Source organism: Rousettus aegyptiacus, unplaced genomic scaffold, assembly GCF_014176215.1.
Source record: "Rousettus aegyptiacus isolate mRouAeg1 unplaced genomic scaffold, mRouAeg1.p scaffold_m13_p_7, whole genome shotgun sequence".
NCBI lineage: Eukaryota > Metazoa > Chordata > Mammalia > Chiroptera > Pteropodidae > Rousettus > Rousettus aegyptiacus.
The window spans coordinates 88,878,760-88,901,667 of NW_023416310.1; the positions used below are offsets into that span (position 1 = coordinate 88,878,760).

A 22,908-nucleotide genomic window follows, 5' to 3' on the forward strand; every position below is an offset into this window, starting at 1 on the left:
ACTGATCCCTCTTGACCCTGGAAACCGCTCAAAGAATTTCTCCTGTACTTTTCTGCTGCAGTGGACCTGGAGGGGATGGGGGCGGGGAGGGGGTCTTCCTTTATCAACCAGACTTCTTTTTGAAACCTGTCCTATTTTTCTGCGGCCGAATATTATAACTTCAGAGCTCTCAAGAAACTCAGCGATCGGGTTCACTTCTTCCCTTTTAAGATGATAAACTGAGCCCAGAAGCATGTCTGTACTGGGGCCTGTGGTGTTTGTTTTATTCACATACAACTACATACTTTAAAAGTCAAGGCAATATTTTGAGAGACCATGAGAGATTAACTCCATAACCTCCTCTACAACACACAGCATGCAAAGGAGAGGGGAAATGCGGGTGGGTCTCCTCCAGCACTCTAAGCGTTAAACTCAACCCAGACTCTAACACGCGATTGGCCAAACACCAGGAAAAGATCTAGTTTTTGCAGCCACGGGCCAATGAGCACAACGAGTGGGAGGGTTTGAAGATACTAAGGAGTTTTCCCCCCTTTTTTTCTCTCCACCCCCCTCCCATCAGCCATCGCCCGACCCCCCCCCTTCTATCCCCAACACCACCCGTTTGTTAAATTAATGCAGTAAGAAAGTCTGAAGATCTGAAGGGGTCCTGGCCAAAAGAAGATGGGAGAGCTCAGAAAACCGAGATGCATCTGAAGCTTTGGGCTCCTGAGCCCCGCGGGGTCGCCATGGACCCTGGCAGCTCCTGAAACTTGCCTTGAGCCCTCTCACGTCTGCATCCCCGAGCAATGGGACACCTTTACTGCAGCGATCATAACTTATTCGGCGGGGACCGGAGAACAGGAATCGCAAGGCGACAGCAGACCGGCACGCAAGCAGGGGAATGAGATTCTGGGACTCGGTCGCGATACGCCAGCCTGGCACATTCTCCGGGATTTAACTGAAGGCAGCACCGTCGATTGCTTCCCCTCGCCCCTAACCCCTCAGGCCAGCCCAGGGGCGTTAAGCCCTGCTCTCTCTAGCCAAGATGCTCGCCCATTCTAACGGTCTGAAGCCAGTGCTCTGATCTCCACGGAAGATTTTTTTTTCCCTTGCATGGAGCTGGCCGTTTAAAAAGAAAAACAGGGGTAAAAAAAGAAAACATACCCACCCCCAAACGTGCCTCCCCAGCGCCGCAGGAAGCCAACAGACACGCTGGAGTTTAACAAACAGCAATACTCTTCGCGCTCTTGAAAAGCAGGGCTGGGCGCTCTCCGCGGTGCTGAAACGCTTCGCGGCAGCGGCGGCGGCGGCGGCTGCTTGTCCGTCGTCCCTCCAGCCCCCTCGCTCCAGTTTCCCGTGGGGCTTTCCCTCCGCGCCGGTTTCCCACCTCCCCTCAACATCTGGATTATTTTTTCAATAGCGCTCGCTGGTTTGTAAGTGCCAATTTTAAACATTTTTTTTCCCCCATAACTCGTGGACTACAAAGCACAAGGACCTGAAAAATGTACAGCTTCAATACTCTTCGACTCTACCTTTGGGAGACCATTGTATTCTTCAGGTATGCAATTTTCTACTGACCACATCACTCTGATGAAAATGGGGAAAAGGAGCACGGAGACTGACTCTGTGATCCCCTCATTTGGGGGGAGGGGGTGCTGTATGCCGCTGCAATCGGGTCCTTCCATCCCCCGCTCCCCCCACTAACCCCGCCCGCAGGGTGTCTGGCTTGTGCGTGGAGGTCTGAGACAGTGGTTGCTCTGGCAGCTGTTTGCCTGTTTCTTGTGATTTGTTTGTCCTTCCGCCTGCTACACCCCCGCCTCATCACTGGGCCCCAGCGCCCCTGCATATTGGCTCTCACTCAGCTGAGGACTTTAAAGGGAAGCTTTAGGAGTTACTCAGTTTAATTAGGACTGCATTCTCTCTAACCGCAGTGCCGAAAAGCTCAGCTCTCCGTCTGGGAGCCAAGTGACAACTAGCGGTGACGGGGAAGGTTGCACTCGAACTCGCTGGACACAGAACATTTTATTTTCTTTCTTTTTTTTTTTTTTTATTTGAGGAGTGTTGGGGTGTTGCTAAGGCTTAGTGCTTGGAAACGATAGTGTTATGACCTCAGGTTGAAAAGCCCTGAACTTGGGTGCAAGGTGGATCTATTTAGAAACAGATTTTGGAAAACATTTCCCTTTTGAAACTTTGGCTCTCTCCTCTCCCCCAATCACCTTCCCAAACTCTACGTTGTTACCTGAAAATCCTGGACTGATGGGCAATTCCTGTTTGTTCTGTTTCTTCTGTCTATCCCTGACTCTGTGGCTGAGTTCCCTCACCAGTTGTCTCCCAGGTTAAAATTTTCTGCCTATAGGTTTAGCATTCTTACATTAGTACAAGTGAAAAGTGAAAAATTGCCCCTTCAGGAAGCATTGAAATAGATAGTCCTATTGTAAGTGGGTGAATCATGCCATCTTCAGAGATGGTTATGATAAATTCCATTTATGTGAATTGAAAAAATATATTCTTCCTCCATGACCTGCAGGGATCATTAATCTTCCTCATTTTAGATGCCTGCTTCTCATGTTTTACCACGGCATTGGATTAGCAGCAATTTGAAAAACCTACTCTAGGTTGTTTTTGAAAATAAGTAACAACCAAATATTATTCTCTCCTATCATAAACCAGCAAATAATTCTTGTTTTTGTTTTGTTTTGTTTTGTTTCCATTATAGAGAACTCTGCATATGGATTGTTGGTTTGACTAATGCATTGGTTGGTTTATTAAATGAATGACACCTCTCCCTAGATTGTAAGGGTCTATATGTGAGCCATTCTTCATGTCTTTCTCCTGAAGAAAAGACCCCTCTGCTCTGAGATACCCAATGCTAAAGCTTCTAATCCCCAGTTCAAATAATTCTTTGATAGGCCACAGTCCTGCCCACAGCTCAGAATGCAAATAGTCAGGGAGTCACATAGAATTTAAAAAGTACAATAATCAAGGGCCTTATGAAATTTAGTGAAATGTAGCTACGTTGTGGGGGAAAAAGCAGGAAGTATTTTCTTAACAATACCAAATCCTTTCTTCCCTAAATACATAGTAGAACTGTAAAATGCTGTGGAGGTAGAGTACTTGGTAACATTTGTATGCAAATCAATTCTCTATGTGGTTTACAGAGACAGAACTGAACCAGAGAGATTAAAGAGCAAATTAGTAAGACCAAGCACATCACCCCTCCAACTCCTTTTTCCTTGATGAAAAGTACATAATGCTTGATTTTCTTCTCCCAGACATTGTCTTTGACAAAAAGGAGACACAGTCTAAAAGGTTTGCATTGTAATCATTTTGATAAGGTTATAAGTCCACCGCGTTAACACTTTAAGTAAACTGGTGGTGGCCCAGCAGGAAGCATGGCTACATCTCCTTCCCCTACGTGTAGCAAGGCATACACATGCACTACGATGGGTCGGGGATATAATCCCATGTGTTTGTAAGGAAAGAAGAGTCATGACTATGGAGGGCCGGAAAGGGATTGGTACCGTCGCACTTTCATGATACAGGAATAGCAACATCATTTGAGGAGTAAATGTTGTTTCAGAAATGTCCTGAAACATAAAATAATAAAAAACAGGATTGAACTTGGGAAATAACTCAAATTTTTTCAGAGCGGTGAAGAAAAAAAGTTACGAGGGAAGTATTTTCTTTTTCTCATTTAGCTAGTGTTTTTTTTTTTTTTTCATTTCTAACTCTCTCATTTTCTCAATTGTGGGTGAAAATAAGCATTAAAATCTGGGGGGGCTCAATAGAATATATGTGGGGGTAAATGGAGACTGGCAGCTCCCCAGGAGGTTCTATGTGAATAATCCCTTTTCACCCAAGGGACAGGCACCATGTTGGAATGAGCCAATCCAATCATCTCAGGCACCCAGGTTCTCCTTAGATTAGATGATGCCAGCTGCTCACCTTGTTGGGGAAATCTGGGGGGCCAGAAAAGGAAAGGCTCTGTAAACAGAAGTGCTGCTGCATCAGCATGTAGTAACCAGCGAAATGGCAATAATGACAGCAAAACAAACACAACAACAGAGTGAGTGAGGAGGAAACCTCATACGGTGCCAACGCAGAGAACAATCGAGGCCTTAGGAAGAGCTGAGGGGGAGAGAGACTAGGGTGTTGGGAGACAAACAGCATTGCAGCGCTCATCAACTGTGTCCCCGGAAGTAAAATAAAGTGATTTGGCTGGAATTCCTGCTCTGATATTTTAAAAGCCTGTGGATTTAAAATTCTATGAGTGATATTCTAGGATTCAATAACCCAAATTTGCCTCTTTATTTTCCATTGGAGATGGAGCTTTACGTCCAGACTGATTAAAAATAATAGTTGAAGGTATGTTTTTATGGTAGAAACACATTCTTTTCGAGCTAAAGGGAACTTGCTTTGATTCCCAGAGCTCATACAGTGGCCTGTGGCTGGGAAGGGACCAGGGCGACCCCAAATTATTCTCACCTTCTCTGTAACTCAAATAGACCCATGATAAATAACCATGTTTCTCCGTCTCAGCACTGTTTTGAACTGGGTAATTCCTTGTCATGAGGGCTGCCTTGTGCGTCGTAAGATATTTAGCAGCGTCCTTAGCACCAGTAGCGCCCCTCCCTCGGTCGTGATCATCAAAAATCTCTTCAGACACTAATAAAAATCTGAGGGGTGGGGGGCAAAATGGCCTGCAGTTGAGAACCACATGTATAGAATAACCAACTATTTATTCTGCTGCTCTGATGTACTAATTTTAATGAGGAGGAAAGTCTAGTTTCCTTGAGAAACTGTCCTAATGAAACACATAAAGCCTTCCAGTGAAGCAAAAAGAGACCTAGCTTGTGCTTGAAAAAGGAATAAAGGCAGAGATTTTCCCAAAAGATGACAGCTTTTCTTTATGTGCTATCCTAGTAGATGTTTCTTCGCACAGGGTTTTGTACTGAACATGGTGCTCCCTTGCCAAGAAAGGTCACCGAAACCTTGAAGGGAAGATGTTTGTACACACTCGAGGGTCAAAAAGAACATGGCAAAATAGATTGTTTCGTATATCTGTCCTAAAAAACCACCCGGTTGAAAGATAAATGAGCTTCCCATGGAAGTAGCCCCTCTGGCTGCCTAGTCCCCAAGCTTGCCAAGGGGGGCAGATGACCACCTGGATCTTTTCCTCCTGGTAACATCGCTGTGTTCTCCTCAAATCTTACCCACTGCATTTCGGGAACTGCGGAAACTGTCTGGGAGCTTCTGAAATGGGTCAAGGGCTTTTTCCTAAGGAACAAAGCCCCTTGGGCAATTTTACAGTAGGGCCAATCAAATGTCAGTCTACCCTCTTTGGGGGGCTTGGCAACCTTGAGAAAGAGAAAACATCACGTCTTTTTTCCCCATGGGACAGCTTAGGCAAGAACCTTCAGCGGATAAATGGAGTTATAAATCGGCATGTAATTTCTGCACACTTGCAAAACTGATAATGACCTGTCAGGGGATATTTAGGGAATTTATTTTTGAGACCACCTTATGAAAGAGGCTGCAACCATGTTGTGCAGTGGAAAGAGCAGTTAGGCTATGATTTGAGAGCTCCCCTTCTAGAGTCTACTCTGCTCCCATTCTGCAGCATGGCTTTGACAAGTCTCTGCCCCTTGAGGGACTCAGTTTTCTCACCAATCAACTCAAACGACTAATTCCGACACCTCTAAGTTCCCTCCAGCCTCACATAAGGTCTTTACACAAAACAGAGGCCCGACCCCACCAAGGCTCAGGATGAATTTGCTTCAGTGCTGACACTGCCTTCATTTCTTAACCAGGCATTTATTTATCATGTGTTTATGTGTCCAGTCCAAAGCTAGGCACTCTGCAGGGGAGACCGAGGTAACAGATGCCACAGTCCCTGTCCTTGCAGAAAGGGAAGACACTGCTCCCTTTAAAGCTATATTAAAAACCTTTCTCCTTCTCCAGAGCTCCCCTCAGAGAGCCGGCGTGCATGGCCTGTGACAGAACCACGTTCACATGGGCGTCATTAACTTTATTTCCTTCGTCAGACGGCAGAAGCCAGCATGATTTTTAAGATGGATGGGACTGTCTTCTGCCTGGCTATCTTGACGCTATTCTGCAGATTTTCAGCTGCTTTAGGCAAAGCAGCCTTGGGCCAAAGGACTGGAGACCTGAGATCTAGAATTTAGTTAGTGGCATGACCTTGAGAGGGGTTACATGACTCTGCTGGCCTCAGTTTCTCTAACTGTAGAATGAAGGGAATCAACAAATCACTCTGTCTAAAATAATGTTTAGCTGTGCCTATCAGGATTATATTCTCCAATCTCCTCCATAATAGAACAGTTGGGTACAGCTATCAGCATATTTCAATTATTGTAAGAAATAGCAATAATGAATTATATTCAGGCTCAAAAGTATGAAAAAACTGAGAACCTCACTAACAACTTTACTCTCTGGAGATTTATCCCAACCTGGGGAAAATTATTGACAGGTCCCATAAATATGTCACTTTCCCCAGGAAATGCTTTATATGATGAGAAAACATGACGCCTGATCACTATCCTCATAGATCTGAAGAGAGGCCTGAGAAAGACACCAAATTTTTCTATATTTTTCTCTCACATAAAGACTCTGTTTTAAAATTTTTGTTTACCAACCGCTATTCATCATTAACTTATTTTCCTTATCTTTATTAATCAAAGGCATACATAACTGCTAGAGATACTGAACATCACGAGATAAGCAATGTCACCACACTGAGTTGACCTAAGAGGAAACAAAAGTAAAGACATTTGATACTTTCCAGTTAGTTAGCCCATAGAGCCTTGTCCGAAGTAAATATGCAATTTGTCCAACTCTTTGAAATGTTAAAAATGGATTTTGCATTCTCATTACTACTTCATGAACCCCGTAGGTACCCAGGGATCCCATTTGGAAAATATTAGATTTGATTTATTCTATATAGCTCCAAGAGAAGAACCGAAGTAAATTGATAGATTTTTTTTTTCTCACATACATATGCAGAGTCTGGTTCAATGCAATTTCAAACTTTCTGGCAGATCTGTCAAATAATGAAATGGGCTGCCTCAGTGGTAGTGAGGGTCGCTGTCTGCAGAGTTATACAAGCAGAGACTGGAAGTCCACATTTCAGAAAGGAACTTAAGCTGGTTTTGTGGATTGAGATTTATAGTTTACTACAGAAAAATAAAGAAATGCATGTCAGACAAATCTTCATGATACTTATGTTCCCTCCTTTTCTGATTTCCAAATTACCACCTGATCTTTGTAAGTTCTCTGAGTCAGGCCATAAATACACACACTTCTTCTTTAAAATGGATTGAATAATGAATAAATAGAGCAATGAACACACACACACACACACACACACACACACACACACACACGCTACGACAAAGAATCATTAAAAGGAAATCACCTTGGTTATGTAAGAGCCTGGTTTTAATCAATGAGAAGAACCTTAAAATAAGGGAATGTCAGAGCCAGAAGGACTACCAGATAATGCACTGGTCCACAGACCAGTCCGCAGGCAAGGATGATGCTCACAGAACTGATAGCCTGTATGGCTGAAGACCTCTCAGCCCTGAACTCCTGCTGTCTCTCTTGAACCAACTCCGTGTTAAGCCTAACACACAACTGAAAACACCACAGGGCCAGCCAACAAATTCATTCAGAAAGCACATTAGAAGGGAACAATGCCCTGAGATGCCGGGGAGAGGGGCTTAGCTGCACACGGCCTGTGCTTTGTAATGTAAGCCCTTATGAAGGGAGCTGAGGCCCCAAAGCTTTTGAAACTCCTTATAAAGGATCCCTTTGTGATTTTCTGAAATTGATATTGTCCGAGTCTCCCGAGGCTAATTCAGTGCAATTAGATTACCACTCTCTGCCTTTGAATTTGGCTGTTTTTCAGTGTCTGTTGCTAAATGAGTTTACCGTCTTAACAGGGAGCTGCTGACAGTCATTAATCCCAGCCGCGAAATGGGCAGCGTTCTCTCTTGCCTCATATGCTGGGCAACCCATAGACACCTAGAGAACAAGCTTCTGCTCCCTTCCTCACGAGGACCATCCTCAATCTCCCCCACATTTACCCCAGAGAATCACACTTTCCTTCAATGTCTTAAGTACCAACAGAATCATGGAGACATAGGGCAGTTCTCTAATTCAACGGCTCTCAAAACTAGCTTGTCAAACTCACAGCTTCCCACCATCAAACCTACTGAAAAGAATCTCTCAGGATGGGAGGACACAGACACCTATAATGTTAGCAAGTATCTCTAAGTCAGTGGTTTTCGAACTTCAGTGTGTGTATGAATCATCTGAGGACCTCACTGAGATGCTGAGTCAGACTCAGGAGGTCTGGGGTGGGGCCTGAGAGTCTGTATTTCTAACAGCCCCCAGGTGATGCTGATGCTCCAGTGGACCAAAGGTTGGAGTAGCAAGGCTCCGAATCATTCTGACTAGGGCCCCCTAACATTGATCGACCCTTTTATTTTACAGAAGAGGAGAGGATGAAGGACTTCCTCAGATTATGGAGGAAATGGCAGAGCTCCCAAAGCCCTAACCAATTATGCGCATCCCCCAAACTTGTTCCCTTGTGTGTCATCTGTAAAGCCCATGTGCCCTGGACTCTGCCATTGTACTCTTCTTCCTTCAACCCTCTCACACACTGTCCTCCCTCATACACACAAACATGCACCTCGAGAAAGGCTCTTCAGGCAGCCATCCTCCTCCCCTGAAGTCCTAATGCACCAAAAGCTCCCGTTCCTACAGCTGAGAACTCCCACTGTGTGATGAGAGACAAAGAGAAGGGGCGCCTGAAGAATGGGCTTTGAATCCTGCCACCAAAGGGCCATCACGCACAGCAAAGAGAGTCTGTCTGGACTGATGGAAGAGGCAGATCACGGTGATCAGGAGGGAATCCGTGGTTTCTTTCTCCAAGGATGATCCCACTGACCAGAATCTCCCCACGTGCATTGTACTATCAAGCACACATAACAAAAGGCTTATGTAGCACTCCCAAGAGTTCAGAGATTGCTGCCTCATTCTACCATCTCTCTGACCTCAGATCCATGTCCTAGGTTTTTCTCTACTCCTTTGACCCATCATTCTTTCCACAAAAGCACATTAGTATGTTATATCAAAGAGAGTGACTGCTATGATCCCCGGCCTTTGAGAGCTGCGTGTTTATTGCTGTGTGCTCAGTTCTGCAACACTCCTCAGCTCTGAAGGAATGCAGCAAGGCCACTGCACCTCGACTGCCAGGCAGATTTGCAGTCGTCTCTTACAAGAGCACTTTACAGTTTATCGAGTATTTCACATCTACGATCCCATATGAGCTTCCCAATCACCTTAAAAAGCAGATATAAAACAGTGGTTACCATCTCCATTTTAGAGTTGAGAAAACTGAGGCTTGGAGAAAAAAAGAGATTTGTCTGAGATCTCGCTATTAATCCCGGGATAAAGCCAGGATTCAAACACAGATCTCCTTCCTCCTGGCTGACCACACTGCCTTTTTCATCCTAAGGCTATAATGTGTGCATATACATATGATATGTATTGCTAACCCTGCATGCTGTTTATCTAGTCCTCCTTATATATTCCCCTTCAAGCTGCAGCCCCTGTGAGCTGGTGCAGTTATCAGGCTAACAGCCCTCTCCCTCTGCCAGTGGACCGCAGGGGTGGAAGAAGCCTACAAGAGAACAGCTGGGAATGTCCCAACAGGGCTTTGGCTTGACAGTCATTTTGTTCCAATTTTTAGCCAAATAGGTATTTCTTTCTCTGTTCTTGATCACTTTCAATATATTCGCACATTCTTTTTTTTTTTTTAATTCTAATACTAAACTTAAGCCTAAAATCCCTTTTGATAATGGTTTTCAGGTCCCTCCCAGCTTTTATTTAAGGGGTATCCTAATTATTTTTATTCAGATATATATACATACCTACATATGCACACGTATGAAATGACAGTATATGTATTTCAGTTGTTATATACATATGTTGAACTATAGACTGAAATTTATTGAACTACATATACTATCTATTGAAATAGATATACTCTCGTTTAATGGAATCACATTACCCACATAATTCTGCAATTTTTTTATTCAATATGTGGAGGCATACGGCTCCAGCTCATTCTTTTAACTACTGCGGAGCCTTTGACATACGAATGTCCCCTTGTTTCCCGGCCATACCCCCATTGATGGGCATTTATATTTTTTCTCCTTTTCCCACTGCAGTCAGTGCTGCAGTAATCACAGCGTACCTGTATCTTTGTGAATATATTTAACATTTTTCCAGGCTGGGGCAGGATATGTGCCTCTTTTATGCTAACAGATGCTGCAGGCAGACGTTCCTTTCTTCCAAACCATTTCCTTCTTCCCTCTGTCATAATGCTCCACCTCAGCCTTGACCCGGACAACTCGCTAATAATAATCGTTACTGTTCATCGAGTATTTGCTGAACTCTAGGTACGGTGCTAACAACCATATGCCTCATCTCATAATCCTACAGGAGTCCTTAGACATTAAGTACTATTATATTCCCATTTTGCAAGTGACAAAACTGAGGCAGAAAGAGGTTATGTAATTTGCCAAGGATTATGGGAGAGAATTTCTGACTGACTTGGAAGGTCAGGAGGAAGGGCAACATAATCTCTGGTCTGTTTTAATTTTTTTTTTTAATTGCTGGTTTCTAGTACTCAGACCGAAGACCTATCCACACCTCACACTCTAACCACAAAACACACAGGACTGAGTGTGCCCAGTTTCCCTTCACCTCACGTATGGGAGGTGAGAGGGGCTGCCCAACCTCCAGCATTGGCAGTTTCACCACAAGCACAAGACGTGCTGCTCCCAAAGCAGAGCCAGAGAGCTTCTGAGAACACCTCGAGGCCGGGAAATCACACCCAGCCCAGACCAGAAAGGCGGGGGGCAAGGCTGGGAGAGGCGGCAAACACGGGGCTAGCTCTCCTTCATAATCCCGAGCGTCACTCCATGCATGGCCTGTGGGAAGCCCAAACCATGCTGCCTCGGACACCCGTGTCCAATAGCTGAGTGACACCAGAGACAACTCAGAACATGTCCCTAGCAGGCCTGATGCTAGTAGAAGAAACTACACAATAGATACATAGTCTCCTAACATCGACCTCTGAAATGAATTTACTGGTTTGTCTGTTTACATTATAAACATTATACGTGTCTCATACAAAACATTTCAACCAGACTGAGAGATATGTTTAAAACTAAAATACAGAGAAATCTTACTCCCTAGGGTAATCACTTAACACTTTGATATTCATCTTTCTAATGGATTTTATTAACATAAGGACAAAAACATGAGTGCTTACTATGTGCCTGACACCTTTCTAAAAGATGAATATGTATTAACCCATGTAATTCTCATAACAGTCTTATAAAGCATATATTATTCTTCATCCCACTGTATGAATGAGGTAACAAACGAGAAAACGGAGGACTTAAATAATTTTCCTGTGGTGCCAGATTGAAATCCAAGCTTCAGAAAGCCTTTAACTGCTGCGCTGCTATAGTAAACTGTTTGTTTTACAAAAGTGGATTACACTAAACACTATGTTCTGTAAGTTCCCTTTTTTCCTCAGCAATACCGTGTCAGTGTGCACACAAGTCTGTCACATCCATGTTCACGTTTATGCTGAGAACGCCAGGTTTTATCTGATACGACCCTCAGCTTGCCACGACACGGGCTCATCTCCACTTAGAGCTTCTTTACTTCACGCAAGCCAAATTCCAGCTCAAACGGAATTTCCCATTGGACCCTGCAACATGCCCCTTTTTCTCATCTGTGTCCTTTTCTCACACTGTTCTCTATCCTGCCATAACCTAGAAAAACCCCTTCCCTCAGGTCTGCCATGCAAGGCACGCCGACCAGCTCTGGATTCAAGCTAATTTAATTTTGAATGCTGCCTCTGTCACTTCCTTGCTGTACTATCTTGGCAGTTTGCTCAACCTTTCTGAGGCTCAAGTATCTCATCTCAAAAAATAGCAATAACGACTTCAGTGGTAGATAAATAAAGTCACCATTTGAGCACTTTTTCCAAGCAGAGTACAAGCCCATAACAAGTGATAATTCCCTCTCCACTTACTTCTCTCCATGCCTCGAGAGCCTCCTGGAGCATCACTTCCTCCAGGAGGCATCCCCTGGATTGCCACCATCCCTACTCCCAACTGGGTATGGACTCTCCTTCTTAGATCCTTTGGAAACGTAGGCCTTACTCTTGGCATCAGTTTGCTCAAATGCCCTTACATGTATTTGGGTGTCCTTCTAACTTTCCTATGGATTGTGAGCCCTTCGAAGGCTGGGAACTTAATGAATTTCTTGGTGCATGTGAAAGGCCAACAAGAAGACAAGGGACACACCCCCTGGTGCTTCTCGGAGTTTTCAACCTGCTCCACTTCTCCCTCATGGACGTATCATTCCAGTGGTTCGTGTATTATAGTCAGTGCTTGTTGAATTGAACTGCTTTGTCCCCACGTGCCTGTCCCTATCCTCCTCTGATTGGTTCTGATTGGCAGGAGCCCAGGACAAGAGGAAGGCTTTCAACCAGCCAACCCCAAAGCATTACTGTGTCTCACCGTGACCCCTTTTTGCTTCAAGAAATAAGTCACAGTGAGAGTGAGCTAGATATGGCAGCTCAGCCCCCTGGCTCAGTAGCCACTGCAATGAACTGTTCAGCCTTATCCTTGCTGTCTGGACAACCATGTCCAAATTCTGGGCCCCTCAAATTTCTGAGCCATCACAAATAAGGCCACTTCCCACCATTACCTAGATCTATAGAGTAGCCCTTCCCATAGGACAAGGCAAACTTTCTAAAATGGTTTTTAATTGTGCAGAAAGCATGGACTTCATTGGAGACAGTTTTCTTGATGGTACCAAAACCATCTAGTAGGGGAAAAAAAAAAACACTCTTCACAGAAGCTAAGAAAAGATCATATTATGCCCAGAGAAAAAGGGCTCAGAGGAATTCATGAATATGTCTTGGAATATAAAAAGTTATACTTCCTGAAAAAGAAAGTGGCAAGGTTCAATAAAAGATGTAATCCTCAAATTGGATAACTTAGAGATTAGAGCAAGATTTCCTTTCCCTTGCAACCCCTGCTCTGACTTTGTAACTGAGTCTCAGTTTTTCCATCCCTAAGATGAGACTGGACTATGCAAATGGTATGGGTCTTTCCAGCTCTCACTGAATAATTCTTAATGAAGTTGACTCACAGAAGATTCAGCAGTTTAATACTCTAGCTTGGGATCAGTTAGATATGTTCTGGAGTCCTAGTTATACAACTTGTTAACTATATACCTTGGAGCAAGATTGTATTTAAGATTCCTAACCCTCAGTTTTCCCATCTGTAAAATGGCAATGATGAGTATTCCTCCCTAACAGATCATACTAAGGATGAAATGGAAGAAGGCACATAGAATATTAGCACTGCATGTGGCACAGAGCAATTGTATAAAGCAGAAAAACCATGATTACTATTATTTAAAAAAGGATAGGTACAAAGCATTATGGGAGCATAAAAAGAGTCTGACTAACTCTGTCTGGAGGTGGGGAGACAAGACAAAGTTGAAGACAACTTCATAGGAGTCAGGACACTTTAAACTGGGCCATAAAGAATGACTAATTCACCAGGTGGCAAAGAGTGCCAAGAGAGAATGATGCAGGCAGAGGAGAAAGGTTTGCAGAACAGGCAAGCTGGATGGTGTGGAGCTCACAGGCACTCACTGGATGGAGCAGCTGTCCACTGTTAGCCAAGCTCAGCCCGGTCCTGCTCTGCCCTGTTCTCTCCCAATGGGCCTTTTATCCATTGGAAGCATGAGCATGAGTGGATAAATTGTTCATTGTCCAAAACAATAATTATCGAATTCTGACTATAAGCCAGCAATTGTTCTAAATTCTAGGGATAGAGAGTGATAAGCAGAACAGACATGCTCCCTGCTGTCACCCAACTTAATTTCTAGAGGGGGTACAGACAAATAAACAACTTGGGAACTATAGAATTTCAAGCCTTGGACAGTGCTATAAACCCAGTAAAACAGAATAACAAGGCACAGAATGGTCCGCTGGAGTCTGCCCCATGGTGCCTACACTTTCACTAAGCCTTAATCATAAGGAAATGCGCAGTTGAAAGGAGACTGTTCCGTTTTACCAGTGAGGAAACAGGAACCCTGAGAGAAGCAGTGATTCATCCAAAGTCTCGCAGCCAATAAGTGCCAAAGGCAGGTGGCCTCATTCCATGCAGAAGAATCAGAACTATCCTGGACAAAAGGCTAAATGGGAGAAAAAAAAAAAAAGCAAGTAGCAAAACAGTATGTTATTTATTTTATTTTTTTTAATTTTTCTAATACAGGGGGAAACAGTGTCTAGAGAAATGGACCTAAAACTGTTTAAACTTGTTATTATTTCTTGAGAACGAGACTATTAGGGACTTGTGTTTTAATAATGCCTGAATGTTCTACAATAATATATATATTTCTTTTAAGAGCTGAAAAATAGATTTTTTTTTTTTTTAAAAAAAGGTTTTAAGAGAGCATGGGCATACAATGAAATTTGGAGTTCACCTTAATAAAAGGCAATCTGTACCGGATAGGGAAAAAAGACATTTGGAGTGATCTGAACCAGTGCCCAGTTGGTTAAAACAAGTGAAAACAAGCCTAGAGGCTGAGACCGTGTGGTGTATTTGGAAGGATTTTCTGAGCAAATGGAAGTTGCTTTCCCACTGAAGTAACTGTGCTGGAAGTAAAATGCTGTTGGAAAATGGAAGCCTGGAGTTATAGTATAGACTGGGTTTTTAAAACAAGTGATGGATGGGACATATTTTCAAAGAGACAAGAAATAAAAGGAGGAGAAAGACAAGGAGGGGGGAAAAAGGAGGAGACGAGCAGAGAAATAATAATGGAAGAGCACTCAACGAAGGTCTACTCTGGGTTCAGCCAAGAATTCACTGTGTACGTGAACTCTTTCCCTCTCTGTTCCACGGTATTCTCGTCTGCAAAAATAGACAACTTTTAAGATCTCTCTCAGCTCCATCATTCTAGGATTCAGAAACAAATGAAGGAAAAGGAATAAGTAGAAGACCAGAAGGGGAGAGAAATGTAGGTGAGAAGAAGCAAATGCTAAGGAGGAATGATGAAAGGAGGAAGAAACAAGAGGAGACAGAAAGAAAGGCATTTCCCAAAGCAGCTGGAGTCGCTTAACTTGCTGAAAGAGAAGAAAGGCTCTCGCAATAAGAATTACAATGAAAGCTTTATCTTCACGTGTCCCACTGGCAGGAGCCATGGTTGATGTTGGTAGGATCCATGGCTCATGTCTGATGAACAGGAACCTGGGAAGAGGGAGGATGGTGCCTTGTTCTCTCGAGAGCAGCCCCTCTTCCTGTGGCTTGACAACGGACAACAATTAGCATATTACCAGGCTCTGGGAGATGTCCTAGGGAAAAGAGTAGAGACTATGTCCAAGGAAGCTACAGCTGTAACATTACCCCATTGTCCCTGTGAGGCCACAATCCTGGGAACCACCAGAGAAAATCCAGGCCAGAAAGAATCTTCCAAGGTCATCTTCTCCAACCCCCTGCCTCTAAGCATTCCTTCCCTAATGGCCCTGTGCCAAAGGATTTAGCACAGAATGACACTCCATCTTTTCTCTAATCTTTTCAAAGTTGTCAGAGCCATCCCAGGCCTTGAGCCCCTTGAAGACAAAGGTGATACCTCCAACTGACTGATTTTACCTTTAACCCACATGGCACAGTGCTGGGCACAAACTGGGCTCTTCATATCCATCTGATAATTGATTGACAGGGTGAAATGGTACTAATCTCTCTCCTAATAATATCTATTCTGCTGTTTAACATTTCAGTCTAAACGTCCCTCCTTTTGTCTACTCCACTGCCCCTGTTTCAAAGTCCAACCTGTCATTTGCCTGAGGAGACAGAGCCTGGCCGATACCTCCCTCTGCAGAAGTGAGGGAGACTACCCACTCTACGGGTGACATCTCCAAATCTGTAATTAACCCCAATGAGGAAGTAAATGGATAGTGTCGCTATAGAAATGAGAACCACAGGTACAAATAAAAGACCACAGATAATCGTTCACTTAACGTATGAGCAACTTGTGTGCACCAGGTTCCTAGCTAAGCAATTTATCTGAATTGTTTACTCTTCCCAACAATCCAAAAGTTAGAATTAAGTATTCCTAGTTTACAGATGAAGAAACTGAGGCTCAGAGAGGTTAAGCAACTTTCAAGGTCATACAAATATGTAGTAAGGTCACAATTCTAGCCCGCTCCTCAGTTGTTTGGCCCACGTAGCATGCTACTGAGCTCAGCCCGTATGTGAACACTGACAGCAACAAGAAACTCATCATCTCCTTAAGGAAGCCTCTTCTGTTATTTGGTAACTAGGGATACTTAATTTTAATTTTGACTTTAATAGTCAAAATATTCTTTCCTCGCATGCACCAGGCAGCCACCGACCTCTCTGAAGGTGCTAGCGCCTTTCCCGGTCACCTGGGACAAGTCGGTGGGCTGCAGAACGTACCTAGACTCTTAAGTCAGAAAGATCTGGTTCTGTTCCTGCCCTACCACCTACTAGCCGTCTAACTTTCAGCCAGGTCACTTCTGCCACCTGTGCCTCGGTTATCTTATCTGTACAATACAAACGCAAATATGTACTTCATACAGTGTTTTGGAGGGAAAAAGTAAGTAATATGAGCAAAGGGCTTACTTAGCTCAGTGTCTAGCAAATAGTAAATGCTCAAGAACATTATTTTATTAAGTTGAATCCCTCTTCCCCACAACAGCCCAACAAGGATTTACAAAAAATAATAATAATAATTTAAATCTTCTCTGAGCCAAACACCTCAAGTTAATTTCAAGTTTGTTTACCAGCCCAGTTGTTCCTTTCTGGACCTGCTCCAACATGTCAATGCCCCTCTTAATATATAAGACCTATGACGGAATATGATAAACTAGCCACGATTTAAAGTACAGTCCATACACAGCATTTCCTGTCATACCTGCCTCTTTTCGCCTTTAGATTTTTTTTTTAAAGTTCTTCAGAATTATTAGATGAAACTGAGCCTGAAATAAAAATTTTAGTGGAGAACATTTGAATCTTATAAACAGAAACCTTAATTTTTATTTGTAATAATGGCCAGCATACCGACTGGTTTCTATGTGCCTAGCACTCTGTCGGCACTTGATCTGTAGTTTCTCCTTTCCTCTCGACCATCCGAGAGCACCGTTATAACTCTCGTTTTACCGATTAAAGAGACATATCTCAAGAGGTTAAGTGGCTTGCCTAAGATAACACAGCTATGTTGCAGAATCAGATTTGGGTCTACCATGCTAGCCTACCTCAAGCATTTATGGAACGTTTATAGTATGTAAGGACTTTCAGAAATAGAAAAATGAATATGCCACAAACAGAAGAGATAGGCAGGGCAATTTAATAATAATAAAAAAAATGTAATGCACCATGCAGTACTGGACTTCTGAACTACACTGCCACAACGATCTCTCCTTCTTTCTAGCATATTCCAATGACTGTGGCTTCTTGGGCAGTATGGGTTTGTGGATAAAAAGGAAAAAAAAGTGGTAGTCTCTCTTTTAACTCTTGCTTTCTCACCATTGCCTTCTCCAGCCCTTGCCCCTAGCAGACTCCACCTTGTGAGGAATTAATTTTCAGTGAGGAGCCGAGTGCCAGTCCTGGGGCGGGGAGGGTCTCCTCCACGCCAGCACAGCTTTTCTCCTTTAGGAGGAGTCGTACCTTTCACTCAGCAAAATTTTGCTTCTAGGACATGAACAGAGGTTTGTGACCAAGAGGGTTTTTCACAGAATAATTTATAATAGCTAAAAATTGAAAATGATATAAATGCCCATCAAAACCGAGAAAGTTAAATGAATGCTAATACAGCCACACACTGCATATGCAGTCATTTATAATCGTATTTCTAAAGGTTTAATAACAAGAGAAAATGCTCACTTAGAATCTTCAGTAAAAAAGCAGGAAACAAAACTGATTATTATCTATCAAGAAAAAAAAAAACCTAGAAGAAATTTACTAACATATTAACGGTAGGTATCTAGATAATGGAATTTCCAGGTATGGGTTTTTTTCTTTTTTCTTTGAATCTCATTGTATTTTTCAATGTGCATTCATTGCTTTTACCATCAGAGAAAAATGTTATTTTTTCTAAGGGTCGAAAGAATCTGGTCTGAGGGCAGCCAGCCAGCTTGTGAAGAACAGTTTTGCCACTGGACAGTTTCCATCTGTGCTGCAGCAATTACTACTCTGTTACCATCAGATCATCTTAATCCTATTGATTGAAATGCCAAAGTAATGCTATTAATTTACTCCTTAACAGATAAATTACTAAGAGCACAGCAGAACTACCTGAGAGACCTGAGAGTGCTGAGGTGCTTCCCTAGGTGTGAGAGTGGGTGGGCCTTAAAGATTCAAGCACAAAGCACAGAGAAGCCTCTGGAAGTTCATTTATTCATCCCCCATCATAGAGCCTGGATCCACCAATTCTCTCTGAATCAATAAAAATCATACTGAACATTTATAATGTGCCAGACACCAAAGTAAGCACTGCAAAACAGTTATTTATTCTTTATAGCAACCCTGTGAGTAACAACTACTATTACCCCCTCTTAATAGATACAGAAACAAAGACAGGATAAGTAACTTGTCTAGTAAATGGCAGAGCCTGGATTTGAAGGCACGGTCCATGCTTCACCCTGGAGCATGGCCCCATTCCAATCCAGAAATGAGTTCTTGTTTGTGTAGAATATTATGCTTTCTCCAACGTGATTTCAACTTGTAATGTATAAGGTTAGGACAGGAGGTATCTACACTCTATGGATAAGGAAACCGAGGCTTAAACAGAGTAAAGGACTTGCTCAAGATCACAGAAGAAAGGATCAGAACAGGCAGAGGTAAACCCAGGATCTCTGACTCCACATCCACAGCTTACCCCATCCCTGTATGGCTTCTCTTTACCTATGAGACATGCAACAAAAAAACAGGAAGCAGTGGAGTTCAGACTTCCATGTTTGGTCTTCCTATGAACTACAAAGAGGTGACTCTGCTGGAGCATCCTAAAGGTGCAAAGTAAAAAGGAAAGAAACCTCAGAAGGAAAAAAAAGACTCAGCAGTGACCCCTGTGATCCTCTGACCATTAGCCCTCCTTTATCCTAAAAACAGGAAGGAGCAAAGGCCACAGCATCTCATCCTTCCCTCGTCCTCCATCTATCTTCCTTTCATCTCTTTAAGTCCCACAGGTTTTACTCACACGCCACCTTCTCCTCTGTAAATATTCCTTATAGAAGCTTATACTAAACCACAGAGCAGCAGGAACTTAAAACAATGCATATTCAAATTGAGTGAACTGTTTTAGCACATTTTAAACAGCTGCTCCAAAACATATGCCAAAATTCTACCTCATTTATATTCATGTTTCGACTCTTGTCATGAAAGCACCTTGACTAAGTCATTTAACCTCTCCAAGCCTCAGTTTCCTCATCTTAAAAACAGAGAAGATCATGGACATGGACAATAGACTAGTGGTTACCAGAGGGTAGTGGGGAAGAGGGAGGAGGGAGGTAGATGGGGTAAAAAGGGTCAAATACGCAGTGGCATTAAAGAACTAAAAATTAAAATTAAAAAAAAATAGAGAAGAAAATGGTTCCTACCTCAGAGCTGTGGGGTGGATGAGAGAGCGTGTATGAGAAAGCTTTGTGTGTGCCACCTAGAAAGTGTTCCATCATTCATAACCATTACTATTATTGTTAATCACTGTCTAAGTCGGTTTCCTCACCTACAAAATGGAGACGTTCATCCCTCCTGACACTGCAGAGTCATACTAGACAGTCGTTAATTTCTATTAAATGCACGATGTCTTCATTTTTAATGTGCAAGAGGACCAGGTCCCATAATTCTAAGACTCGTCTACCTACTTCTTCCCCAGATTTTGTAACATGCTGAGTGAGACAAAGAAGTTCCACCCCACTGAGCATAGCTGCAGCTCTCCCTTGTAGAGGACTCAGGGAATCAACAAGGCTATTTAGAGCATTGGAGCCCCAGAGCTTCTGTAAATTCTGTATTTACATACAAATATCCACTTCAGCTAAACCCTCTCAACTCACTGTTAAGTGTTCTCTTTCTGAAGACTAGTCACTCCGTTTATTAAAGGCAGCTTCAGATTTTTAATCCAAGTTGCTCTTTCTACAATTTAAAGTCAATTTTTCTTCAGTGCTCTAGGAAGATTGTTTATTTTCTCAACATTTGTCTTTGAATCACAGTCCCTTGTATGTTTGAAGAACACATACATCCAAGTCTCATTCTCATGAGAAAATCTGTTTTCCTGGGATAAATATAGCCGATTTTACTGATGCATTCCCTACAGGTTCATTGCAACCTAGCTTATTTTCCACTATAGGTTTGGACGAGCATAGACTCGAGAGGGGAAAGTGATATGCTTTTTCTAATAGGCCCAGATATTTCGGCACTTTGATTTCTTCACATAGGTTTCCCTTTATTAGTTTGAGAGCTCTTAGAGAGCAAGGGCCAAGACATATTCTTTACTGATGTAGTTAAGGGAGAAGTCTGTGGGGCCAGGGATACCTGGGTAAGTTATTTAACCTCTATTAACCTCAGTTTCCTCATCAGTAAAATGGGAATAATGATACCCAGTCCATAGGATTATATTCAGGATTTAAAATTGCAGATAAAGCTCTTAGTGTAATGCCTGGTACTTTATAACCACTTAGTAAGGGCTAGCTGTTCTTGTTTATTATTCATATCCTGCTCATTCACCAAGTCAGTCTCTGACATATAGTAGGCACCCACAACTATTTTGGATAAATAAGTAAATAAATAAAGTAATAAATTAATGCTATCTCCAATGAGATAATGATTACCTCAAAGTGCCTAGTGAATGAAAAAGGCTGACTGACCTGAGAAAGAAGAATGTATTTCCACAGCATCTGTAAAAGCACCATGAGCTTTTACCATTCAAATAACACCTGTAATTGGTAGAGACAGGCCGTATTTTGAAGATAAGTGAATTAAGATGGAGAAAAATAAAATGAAAGAGAAATTCTGGGAGATGATTTAATAAATAATCGAGAAGGGTTCGTCCATCCACGTGCTGTCTTTTGAGAACGGCTTGAAGACAGTCAAGCAGAAGTTGGCCCAGACCAGACACGGAGACCCTAGTCATGTCATGGCTCGCCATCCGAGACGCTGAGCAGGTCTCTCGACCTTTCAGCTGTGCCTCCTTGTCATCACCCGCACATGGAGATGCTGTCATGGGGGTGGTATGGGGACTGAATGCAGCGATGGATGTGGAAGTGCCATATAAACTGAAAGCATCATTTGTCCAAGAGTGATCATAACAGTTTTCTCGGCCCATACTTTCCAATGCCCATAGCTCTGTGAATTCTCACTCGCGGCTCCAAAGAATCATGAGGGCATTTATATCATGAACCAGAGCAACTCTTCAGAGGGACTTTGCAAATCACTATCACTTGGAAAAGTCAACAGAGTGTAGTGGTTAACAGTATGGGCTTTAGGGACTAGCTGACCAACAGGGTCTGCCACTTACGAGCTGTATAATCTCAGCTACATCTATGAAAACCTTCCTCATCTGTAAAGTGGACGTAATAATGTTAACCTTCATAGGACTATTGGGAAGATTAACTACAGAAACATATCTAAAGTACCCAGCACATAGTAAGTACTAAGTGAATGGTAGCTATTATTATCATTAGCTAATTCCATGCCTTTATCTGTTTTCATCCTATTATTATTTCTCCTCAATATTTACACTCCCAGATCTTTGCAACCTCAAATGGACAATCCCTGCTGATTGATGCAATCTTTTTTCCAAAAACTTTTTGTCCAGAAGCCCTGAGCGCCATTCTCTACAAAAACGTACTTTTCCAGTGAGATTTATCTGATTAAAAAGAAAGCTGCACTGAAGGTAATGAGAGCCATTTGCTCTCCTGTCCAGCTCGTGGGATGCATGCTGATTATGCTGGGCCTGCAAAGAGCTTTGACTCAGGCAGAGCAAACCCCACCGGCCTCTTCTTCAGCACTCAGGCCTCTGAAGAATCCCCCTGGATTCCTCACACTATAACTCATCTGGGGGCCTACTTGATGCCCAGAGGCTTATGCCAAGAGTTCTTTCACTGTGGAACCGACTGCAGAATCACAGGGAAGGTCAGAGGCACAGCAACATCTCCTCATATGAGACATATAGGGACAGTCAGGGCAAAGTGAGATGGTTGTTGTAAAACCATAATTAGTGATGTAAGTGGGGAGAAATGCGAGGTTCATGCACAGACACAGATTTGACCTAGCCCACTGGTCTGAGTCATTCTGTGGGAGGGTTGGAGATGCTCCTGAAGGGAAAAGGATGGCTTCTTCTCTTTTCCTACTTAGGATTTCCCCAGAGGACATCAGGTATTTTCCCCAGGGACTGATTAAAGGTATCAGGGCCAGAATTTGGGACTTTTTCTTACTCCAGTCAAATCATGTCATTGATGCAAAGTACCCACACAGCTAAATTCAGCTTCCTCTGGAATACAAGGTGTACATCACCCATTTAACAAATATATATTGATCCCTGAGCATGTGCCAGGCCTTGTGCTTCATGAAAACCATATTTATTAAGAGCCTAGAAAGAAGATTGAGAAAGTCATTCTTTCAGGGTCCTGTCTACACAGCACCTGATTGCCCCAATTCTAAGGGAAAGGAAGGTTAGAAAGATGATGGCTGAACTTGAACCAGAAAACACCAAGGGTTGCTCTGATTCCAGCCTTGAAACATATATATGAAGTAAGGAGAAAAAAGAGAGGTGAGAAAAAAAGAAAACATT

General features: G+C 42.9%; 1 protein-coding gene across 1 annotated transcript in view; it reads left to right on the forward strand.

Annotated features, from left to right (window-relative positions):
- The first annotated feature begins 1,173 nt into the window (after positions 1-1,173).
- The window catches only part of GLRA1 (glycine receptor alpha 1), a 71,420-nt gene continuing 49,685 nt past the window's right edge, over positions 1,174-22,908 (forward strand). The window contains exon 1 of the mRNA XM_016164387.2: positions 1,174-1,537. Within this exon, the coding sequence (XP_016019873.1) occupies positions 1,482-1,537 (56 nt within the window). The 5' untranslated portion in view covers positions 1,174-1,481. The remainder of the gene's footprint in view (positions 1,538-22,908) is intronic.